Source organism: Mastomys coucha, unplaced genomic scaffold, assembly GCF_008632895.1.
Source record: "Mastomys coucha isolate ucsf_1 unplaced genomic scaffold, UCSF_Mcou_1 pScaffold21, whole genome shotgun sequence".
In the NCBI taxonomy this organism is placed as follows: domain Eukaryota; kingdom Metazoa; phylum Chordata; class Mammalia; order Rodentia; family Muridae; genus Mastomys; species Mastomys coucha.
Genome location: NW_022196904.1, coordinates 112303697 through 112314734, shown reverse-complemented (window position 1 = coordinate 112314734; position 11038 = coordinate 112303697). Strand labels below are relative to the sequence as shown.

General features: G+C 44.4%; 1 protein-coding gene across 4 annotated transcripts in view; it reads right to left on the bottom strand.

Moving 5' to 3' along the window:
* The window catches only part of Slc5a11 (solute carrier family 5 member 11), a 65342-nt gene that overhangs the window by 14399 nt on the left and 39905 nt on the right, over positions 1 to 11038 (bottom strand). For 3 of the 4 annotated variants that reach the window (XM_031384608.1, XM_031384610.1, XM_031384611.1), the window contains 3 exons: positions 9147 to 9227; positions 2571 to 2776; positions 467 to 602 (listed from right to left, as the gene is read on the bottom strand). In XM_031384608.1, coding sequence (XP_031240468.1) covers positions 467 to 602; positions 2571 to 2776; positions 9147 to 9227 — 423 coding nt within the window. The remainder of the gene's footprint in view (positions 1 to 466; positions 603 to 2570; positions 2777 to 9146; positions 9228 to 11038) is intronic. The other variant, XM_031384609.1, reaches the window with a different exon arrangement.

Sequence of the window (11038 nt, the reverse complement as noted above, 5' to 3'; positions counted from 1 at the left end):
AGCTGCATACCTGTAATTCCAGCACGTGAGAAGCAGATGCGGGAGCATCATGAGTTCAGGGCCAGCCTAGGCCATATAAGATTCTGTCTCAAAAAGACAACTTTATGGTGTGTGTGGGGGGAGTGGGGTGGTGGTGGTATGTGTGTTCCTATAGAGTTATCTCCCCTGATATTTATTGTCATAAGAGGGGCTCCATCAGGCCAAAGTTACCAGAACACTGAGCTCAAACCATAAAGCACAAGTTCATGGCTTGTCTTGGGGGAATAAGCATGTGGAACCACATGACTTTAGAGTAGTTTGTGGTATGAAGAGTGTAGACTCCCACAAGAGTCCACACCAGTGGATCTTGTCTGCTGAGTCAGCATTGGGGAGCAACATGAAGTCAGTAGGTAGATCAGGAGACCATTTCCCAGAGCCTGAAACTTGCAGAGGGACCGATGACCTCTGCCCCCAACAGCCTCCTCACCTGGAAAGAGGACTCTGCTGACCATACCAGGGAACACCATTAGGAAAAGAGGAAGCACTTTCAGGTACGCGGCCATCAGGGAGCCGCCTTTGGCATGAGACAGGTTCTTGGCAGCCAGACTCCGCTGAACAATCACCTGGAACATAGTGGAGGTAGTTGGAAGCTTCGTAGCTCCTCAGTAGGAGTGGTGGAACTGAGATATGGGTCCTTGTTTAGGAGAAAGCATCTCTCATCATCTTTATCCCTTGGTCTGACTGGGGTGGCCATGACTCCTTCGCTGTCCCCTCCTTATTACATCCAGAGCTAGACTTTGTCAGTTTCAGTTCACTCCAGAATTAACCCACATCTTCAGCTATAATAGTTAGGTAAAAGAATGTGCTGAAGACAGGCCAGTTAAATTTGTTAAAACAACTTCATTGTGTTGTATATATTATATAAAATATGCATATACACATACATGTATATACATGTATATGAATATAAATATATGTATACTCATATATTGCATATATACATACACACACACACATATACATATATACATATATATATGCAAAGGAGGGGCCAGAGAGATGGCTTAGCAATTAAGAGCACTGGCTGCCCTTGCAGAGGATCCATTGTCAGTTTCCAGCACCCACATGGTGGCTCACAAGCATCTGTTACTCAGTCCCAGGGGATCTGAAGCCCTCTTCTCACTTACAGGCACCAGGTACACACATAGTACCCCAACATACATCCTGGCCAACATTCATAGACATACAGTAAAAATAAATAAATGCTTAGGAAGGTAAAGGAAAAATGTACTCTACCAGGATAAGCCAGTGGGATCGCTAACTGTGGAGGGAACATGACCTGGCAGGCTGTGCCCTGGACATCTCATAGGTAGGGCTCTTAGGGGATGGCATCACCTTGATGATGTCACCTCAGAGGAACTGTGCTCTTTAGAGGTGGAGTTACACAGCCTGGGTTCAAGCCTGACTCCTCAGCACCTGGCTGTGGACCTGGGAACCCAGTGTCACCTCTCTTTGCCTTAGTATTCTCACCAACAAAATGAACAGCTTTGAAATTAGATAGAAGTATTTGCAGGATAGCCTCTAACACATAGTAATCTCTCATAGATAATAATTGCCATAATTTGCCTGATGTTGTTTTTGTTTTTTTTTTTTAAATATCCTTTTGTATTAAAATAATTATTTTCCTTACTAACTGGAGTCCTCACTCAACACCCTTAATGTTCAGAAGAATGTTCAGGGGTTGGGTTTATCCCTCTCTGGACCATTCCCCTAAATTGTGCTAGACTTTACAGTACAACGTGCACAAATTTAGGGCAAAAGTAAGGCTACCTGGAGGCCCATTTCTCTGAAGAAGAACTCCATCAACCACCAGAGGTGCTACCGTGTCAAGGAGGGTGCTAAATAGAAAATGTTTGCTAATGCTACGACTGCAGAAATAGTGACAGAAACTGAGCCAGGGGACAAGTGTTGGGACCCAAGGGATCCATCCACTCAGAGCTCAAAAGCCCTGGTCATGACTGGGACAATATCAGTCTGTGGCTTTTCAACTCTGAAACTGATAGAAATTGTAGCAATTGAGTGGTTTTTTATGTTTTATTTTTGATTCTGTGTGCTCTTAGATTTCCTTTGTCTCACTGTACTTTTTAAAAAGTGACACCCTTAACCTAATCTCATAGGGCATGCTTATCTGTCATCTCTTTGTGTCCCCAGGCACAAAGTGGCAGAGTAGCTTCATATTGGCTCCAGATTCTTAAGTGCCAGGAGTGTCTGGGCTGTTTGTTGAATAAATGAGACACACTGCAAATCTTGAAATAAAATTTATCACCTCCTTCTTATCTTCTTATAATGGAGCTTATGACTTGCTCTTTCCAGACATCAAGCAATGTTTTACACACACATACACCCCCTTTGTGGCCAGCAGGTCCAGATCCACCATTAGCATTTGTAAGAATATGAAGCAAAGCAACTGGTAGAGGAGAGGATGGAAGAAAGGGAGGAGATGGGGAAATGGAGGACAGCATACAGCAAAGTCACACCACGGACATCAGCCACCCCAAGGCACTGGGGAGACCTTCAGCCAGCTCCCATACCTGATCTGTACACCAATACCAGAGAGATGGGATGGACATTCCAAATAGGATCCCGGGCCAGGGGAGATCAGAGGTCAGTGGATCTCGGAAGATGTGGAAGGCATCTTCTCTGGGTAGCCCACAGCTGCTATTCTCACTCCGGTTACTAGCCAGGGCTAAGAAGTACTGGTCCTTCAGGCCTTCCATCCCACCAACAGCTGCAAAACCTAGGGAGCAGAAAAAGCCTAAGATTGCCAAGACCTCGTAGAGTGCGCAGCAAGGTGGAGACAGATGGCGGCCTAGTTAGAGCAGAGCTCCTGAGGAACAGTGTCCCCTTAAGGGTTCTCAGTCTGTCCTTTTTCTCTCATGTCTTCATACCTGCTGCAGATTGCTTCTCAGAATAGTTTACACACAGAGACTTGGGTGTGCGGGCGTATGGATGTGTTTGTGTGCACATGCTGTAGTGTGAGTGTCAGGGTTAGATCAGAGGACAACTTGTGGAAGTCAGTGTTCTCCTGCCACTGTGTGAATGCCAGGGATCAAGCTGAGGTCATAAGGCCTGACAAGCAAGTGTCTTTATCCACGGTGTCACTTCACTGACTGACTACTATCTCTGAATGCACAGTATAAAGCATAGGAGAATATATATGTATGTGTGTGTGTGTGTGTGTGTGTGTATACATATATATACACACACATACACATATATATACATATACATATATATATACATATATATATAAAGAAACAATCCATCAAATAATAGGTCTCTGATGTTAAATAATAAAATAGTAGATCTTAGAATGGTTTGGTTTTGAAACTGTGAACATACACACAAAGGTATTCAAATAGCAAGGAGCTGGAGAGGTGGCTCAGAGGGTAAAATGTTTGCTTCACACACACAAAGGCATGAGTTTATATCCCCGGAATCCACATAAGAGCCAGGCGTCATAGTGATCATCTATAACTACACCATTAGGATAACAAAAGAAGAGGGGTGGATCCTGAGGACTTGCTGCTCATCTCATCTAGCTAATGGGTGAGGGCCAGGTTCAGTGGGAGATCTCTGTCTCAAACAATAAGGTAGAAAGACATGGAAGAAGACACCCTCCATGTGTGGGCTCATGAGCAAGCACACCCACAGACATGTGTACAAACACCACACACACACAATCAACAACACCTCTAATTCAATTAAAAGGAACTTGGAATATCTTTTAATATCAAGGTCATAGGTCCTGCTAATATCACTGCAGTTGGTGACCTTCCTTTAAAATTGGGAACTGTCAAGAGGCTCACTTGCCACAATGGCCACACAGCTGGGCTGGATGAAGACACCAGAGGCCCCTCTGCCTTGTGGCCCACCTGCAGGGGGAGCCACTACGATGTGCAAGTATGTGATGGAGAGTTGGCAAAGGAAAAGATGCTGAACAGTTAGAACATTATGAAGAAAGGTAGAAATGGAAATAGGGGGGTAGTGAGGACCAGTCTGGTGTGCGTAGCCTCTGCTGCCACCTGAAACCACAGTAATGTCCAGGCTGGTGCTATGGGCCATGTTTATGTCCCTGGCCATGCAGCAGCAGGGGTCTGTGCCAATGTCTGTGGCCCATGTTACCACCAAAGGCCATGCAGGTTTTCCCTGGTCTAGGCTGCTGCCTGGGACCATGTTGATGTTCAAGAGCTGTGCAGAGCTGGCCCTGCTCCTCACCTGCTGTGGCACTTGGGAGAGCAGGACCCATACCTTACCTGGGCAGCTGGTCCTGGTGGTAGGATGGGGACAAAAGGTGAGCTGCCCAAGGGTATGAGTGCAGAAGAGCTGGCTCCACCCCTTATCTGACGAGATAGCTCAACAGTTAAGAGCACTTGTTGGAGTGCTTAAGAGGAATGGGATTCAATACCCAGCATCCACATAGAGGCTCACAACCATCCATAGCTCTGGTCCAGAGGATCCAATGCCCTCTTCTGGCCTCAGCAGATACTGCACACACACAAGCACACACGCATGCATGCAAGCACACATGCATGTACCACCCCACCCCATCTCCACATACACACATTCACACACACACACACACACACACACACACACACACACACACAGGCATACATGCAGAAAAAATATCCAAGCACATAAAAGAAATTTAAAAGTTTTTGAGAAGCAAATAAACCAGAACAGACAAACCACAGCAGACAGCACAGTTGGGTATAGAATTGAACCAGGAGTGGAATCAAGCTTCCTAAGTGGACGAGTCAGTTGGTGATTGTTGAAGTACAGACTGTGGGCCGGAGGGAAGGCTGGGGCCTGGGATTCTGTCTGATTGGAATGCAGACCCTGACTTGACAGATCAGGCTTGGGGCTGGGATTCCTTTTATGAGCTCCAGGGTGACCCTGAGGTTGCTGGCCATGGGCCACACTCTGGTAGCACCAGGAGCTATCAGGGTACCAAATAAAACTCTACTTAGATAAAAGATAATGACTTCTGAATTTTAGTCTTGATCTACTCAACCATCTTCCAGGTCATTTTTCCAAGTCATTAAGCAGCCAATCATTATATCAGTATCTGTAAACAATGATGTCATCTCTTTGATTTCAATAGATGTATCTCATTTTATATGACAGCAAGTAATAAAAATAGCCTCTTCCTGTTTCTTCTAGGACACTTATAGTATCAAATGTTCTGGTTTCTTCCTTAGAAATTGGACTATTAAGGTTTTCTATTTTTTTCTTGAATCAAATTTAATAAGTCACAGCCTATATATGAGCAAGGAATGGTGGCTGTCTCTTGACCTGGCTATTTCCTGTCATCTGGCTGATTCCTGCTGTAACGATGTAAACTTCTTTTCCATAAGACCCTCCCCACAATGACAGACAGAAATCTCGGAAACTGTGAGCCAACGCAGATCTTTCCTGTTTCTAAGTTGTTCATGTCAATAATTCTATTACAGCCATGGAAAAACTAACACAGACATAAACACAAAACAAAACAAAAAACAAAAACCCTCCGGAAGATCAGACTCCATCACAGCAAAGGTAATGCCCAAGGCATTTGAAGCTGGAGGTGTGCAAAAGAGCTATCACCAAAAACTAACTAACTAAATAAATAAATCTAAACTCAGCTTAGCACCTAACCGGATTGGCCCCTCATTAACAACCTGGTCAAAGCTATGCTCATATCCAAACATAAATTCAATTTATCCAACATCAAAGGAAATAATGAGATGCCCAAGAAAGAAAGAAAAATGACCTACCGTTTTGAAACAAAGTGATAAAGGCAAACTGAGAGGTGACCCAGATGTTGCAACTGTCAGACAGGAAATGAAAAATAACCACGATTAATAGGTTATATAGGCTGCAGTGCGAATGTGGGCAATATTCATGACTGGATGGACAATCTCAGCAGAGAAACACAAGGAAGTGCTAAATGGGACTGGGGTGTAGTTTGGTGGTAGAGTGTATGCTTAGCGAGCATAAGGAGATTGGTTTGTCCCCAGTAATGGAAACATAAAAGAGAAGAATGAAAGAGAGAGGGGGAGAGGGAGGGAAAGAGAAGAAGAGATGAAAGGATAGAATGGAGATGATATGGAGATGACAAATCGCTCTTCTATCAGCAGACAGCACAGCCAAAGAAGCCATCAGCAAGCTGGAAACCATGTGAATAGAAATAACTCATGCTGAAATAGAAAGAAGGTGTGACATAGGAGGTTTGGTGAGACTTGGAACCAACCGGATGTGGTGATGCACGCCTTTAATCCCAGCAGTGACCCTAACCCTGAGAGGCAGGGATGGGGGCCAGCATGGTCTACAGAGCAAGCTCCAGAACATGCAGGAGGAGGAGAAGAAGGAGAATGAGGAAGAGGAGGGAGAGGGGGAGAAGGAGGAGAAGGAGGTGGAGAAGGAGAAGAAGAGAGATAGGGAGACAAGAGGAGAGATGAAAAGTCAAAATGTGCCATTAAATTACAGTTCCCCAAATCTCAAGAGTCTCAATGAGGATAAACACAACCCCCATTTACATATCATATTAGAAATGCTGCAGGGCTGGCAAGATGGCTCAGCAAATAAGAGCACTGACTGCTCTTCTGAAGGTCCTGAGTTCAGATCCCAGCAACCACATGGTGGCTCACAACCACCTGTAATGAGATCTGACACCCTCTTCTAGTACGTCCGAAGATAGCTACAGTGAATTATGCTGGAGTGAGTGGGGCTGGAGCGAGCGGGCCGGCAGAAGTCCTGAGTTCAATTCTTAGCAGCCACACACATGATGGCTCACAGCCATCTGTACAGCTACAGTGTACTCAGACACATAAAATAAATAAATCTTAAAAAAAAAAAAAAAAGAAAGAAAGAAAGAAATGCTGCAACTGAAGAGTAAAGGAGCCAGGCACAGTGGCTTAGAAGTTCAGAGACGGCCTCAGCCACACTGTGAGAAAATGAAGCAAAAGGTATTAAAAGTTAAATAATAAAAAAGATAATGCAGGCCAGGCAGTGGTGGCGCATGCCTTTGATCCTAGCACTTGCAAGGCAGAGGTAGGCAGATTTCTGAGTTCGAGGCCAGCCTGGTCTACAAAGTGAGTTCCAGGACAGCCAGGGCTATACAGATGTCTCGAAAAAACAAAATGAAACAAAAACAAAAAAAAAGATAATGCAGAAAAACCTTCAAGGCAGCCGGGGCGGGGGGGGGGTGGTTCTTGGTACACAGAGGAGTAGAAATGAGAACAGCAGACCTCCTCCTGTGGTGCAGAAGGCAGGAGAGGCTCCACTAACATACTGGAAAACCAAGTCACAACCAAGATTATCATAGACAATAAAGGCGGTTTTCAAAGGTGATCAACAAACAGTGGTGTTTTCAGACATAAAAAAAATTCCTACAACAGGGAGAGAAAATAGAAATGAAGAACTTTATTTTTCTTCACCAGGGTGCAAAACAATCTGACTAAAAGCTAGCAAGTGATTTTTGTTGTTTGAAGCATGAAACAAATGTATGACTCAGTGGTTATTTCTTTGAAATCTCATTTGAAGGTTGAAAGTGACCTTTATCTAAAACACAGTCCATACCCTGCGCAGTGCTAAAAGCCAAATTCTTCCTGTGTCTTTGGCACCTGTACCCGGGCTTCTCCATAAACCTTATCAGTTTCACTGCCAGATGCAAGATGGCTTAGGTTTGAAGTCTAAAGCTGTTTGCCCAGACCTGAGTCCTGTGTTTTGTTTGTTTTCTAATATTCTGTCTCTTTATGTTTCCCTGGCTGAGTGTGAGCTCCTGGCTCCAACTGTCTTCAATCTCTCAAGCGCCTGCACTGTGTTTGTGCATCACTATACCTGGCTGCCATCTTACTTATTAGCCTTGTTTGGCAGTCACTGCCTGGAGTTTTGTGATCTAAAAGACTAACGGGCCAGGGAGAAGGCTCAGTAGCTAAGGCACTTGCCATACAAGTGTGAAGACCAAAGCTTGTATGCCTGGAGCCCATGGATGAACTAAGTTGTATGTGACAAGCCATCTGAAATGCCAGCGTGTAGTAGGCAGAGACTGAATCTCCATAGCAAACGGACTAGCCGTACTAGAATTGGTGGGTTTACGTGGAGTCTTGAAGACATAAGACACCCAAGGTCAACCTTAGACCTCCACATGCAAGTACACAAACCCCACATGTGTGCCCCCACACAAACAAATATGCAAACATACATGCATGCACCAAACACGCTCACGCACACACACAGAATAATGAAGATCTCCAATGTCACTGTCCCGAGTTTTACATGGATGTACATCTGAATGTCATGTGCTTTGACATGTTATGTGACACTGGGTGCATAGGACATGAAAGCACTGTTTTGCTGTCCTATTCTTCCTCTTCTGTGTCTAGATCTCAAAAGGTCAAAAACATCACTGTCTGTCAAAGTTTGACACCTCCCTCCCTTTCATTGATGGATGTAATCATTTATCCAAACCAGTATCAGAAAAAGATTGTCCATTTTTCACTTTGAAAAATAGTCAATTCATTCTCTATCCACTACAAAATGGTCATCTCTGAAACTGTATACACACAAGCAACAAATCGAGACTCAGCAGGTTGTACTTGTGTACTCCTATACGCGTAGTAACAGTACTCGAGGAGAGACCATCAGTTTGAGAGGGAGTGAGGGGAGACGTATAGGGAAGGTTAGAGGGAGGAAAGGGAGAGAAGGTGACATGATGATATTTTAATTTAAAATATATTTAAATAGAAAAATAGTAAAATCCAGAGCTGGGGATATGGCTTGCTGGTGCCCATGTGAGAGCTGCATAGATCTAGAATCTTGGGGGAGGAGCAGACAAGTGACTCCAGAGCTGACCAGCCCAGCCCGTGTAGGTAAAACAGTGAGCTCCAGGCTCAATGAGAGACTGTCTCAAAACATTAAGGTGGGGGAGAGTAACTGAAGAAGAAACCTGATGTTGCACATGCACATACAAACATACAGGTGGTAACCACCCTCCTTTATCCCTCCCCCCTTTCTATCTTACACACACATGCTGGAATAGGAAGGAGCAGGTAGTAACTAAAGGTGCTTCCTGATCTCTGGGTTTGCTTATCACGGTGATGAAAACAGAGCTCCCCACTTACTGTAGCCCATCAGGATGAACGCTCCTATAAGCATGATGCCAGTCTGCAGAGCATCTGTATAGATAACCGCAGCCAGACCTCCTATAGGGAAGAGCACAGGTTAGGGTCAGACACTCCCACAGGGTTACTCTGGGTTAGAGGGAGCCAAAATGGAGATCCCACAGATTTCTTAGAATTGAGGAGCCTCCCGGATGGCTGCCTCAGCTGGTTCCCCTTGTGCTGTGAACATTTCAGTGTTGCTCCAGTTTCAGCTCCCAGTGAAGGAGCTGAAGCTGATTTCTCTATAATGCTGTGACTTGCAGTGATTCAAAGAATAGGGTGAACGTGCTTGCATGGGACTCCACACCTTCCCTCTGGGAACCCTGGGACTTTGTTGTGCTGAGAACATCATACTTTAAGAAGCCTCAGGCACTGTGGTACCACACACCGAGAATCCTAGAGAGGAAGGTGGAGGCAGGAGAGTACTGTGCTTGCTCATGACTAGACTTGGAAACCTAAGACACAGCAGAACAAAGTGGCTGGGCGGGACTCAGAGGCAGAGCACTTAGCGAACCTTGGGTTCAGTCCTCGGCCCCACTTAACTCAATGAAGGGGAAGCTGCTCCCTGCAGCCCAAGCTAACCACCCACCATGTGAGGGAGGTCATCTGTTTCAGCCAGCCTTTCCAGCTGACAATGAAGTATAGTTCCACAAAGACCATCAAATCATCCACCTAGGCTGCCCATGCACTGATGGGATTAACAGGCTATTGTTTAAGCCCCCACAAGGCTTGTGGACATCTTGTTACACTGCTTGTGGGTACTTGTTACACAGCAGTTCCTCGCTCACAGGAAGTGGGGCTTGCACTACAGGCCTAACTCTGAACATTTCCCTTTCTTATTAAAAAAGAAGTTAGCTAAGCATACCAAATATTAAGTTTCACTATGGAATATTCAAACAAAATTAGTTCTTAATTCTCCTCTCCATCTTTCTCACATCACCTTGGCCCCCATTTACCACAGTCTCATTCTGCTTACACGTCACTTGTGCCCTGTTGCCCTCTGCCTCTCTTCAGGAACACCTATGTCATTTGTGAAAATTGTTTCAAGAATTGTACTTTAATAGGATTATTTGGTTCTCTGGAGTCTAACTTCTTGAGTTCTTTTTATATATTGGATATTAGCCCTCTATTGCCAATATAGAATTGGCAAAGATCTTTTCCCAATGTGTTGGTTGCTGTTTTGTTCTATTGACAGTGTCCTTTGCCTTACAGAAGCTTTGCAACTTTATGATGTCCCATTTGTTGATGCTTGACCTTAGAGCTTAAGCTATTGGTGTTCTGTTCAGGAAATTTTCCCCTGTGCCCATGTGCTCGAGGCTCTTCCCCACTTTCTTTTCTATTAGTTTCAGTGTATCTGGTTTTATGTGGAGGTCCTTGATCCGCTTAGACTCAAGCTACAAGGAGATAGGAATGGACTGATTTGCATTCTTCTACATGCTAACTGCCAGTTGAGCCAGCACCATTTGTTGAAAATGCTGTCTCTTTTCCATTGGATGATTTTAGCTCCTTTGTCAAAGATCAAGTGACCATAGGTGTATGGGTTCATTTCTGGGTCTTCAGTTCTATTCCGTTGATTCACCTGCCTGTCACTGTACCAATACCATGAAGTTTTTATCACAATTGCTCTGTAGTAAAGCTTAAGGTCAGGGATGGTGATTCCACCCAAGGTTCTTTTATTGTTGAGACTAGTTTTTCACTATTCTAGGTTTTTTGTTATTCCAGATGAATTTACAAATTACTCTTTTCAAGTCTGTGAAGAATTGAGTTGGAATTTTGATAGGGATTGCACAGAGCTAAACAAAGAATTCTCAACTGAGGAATACTGAATGGCTGAGAAGCACCTAAAGAAATGT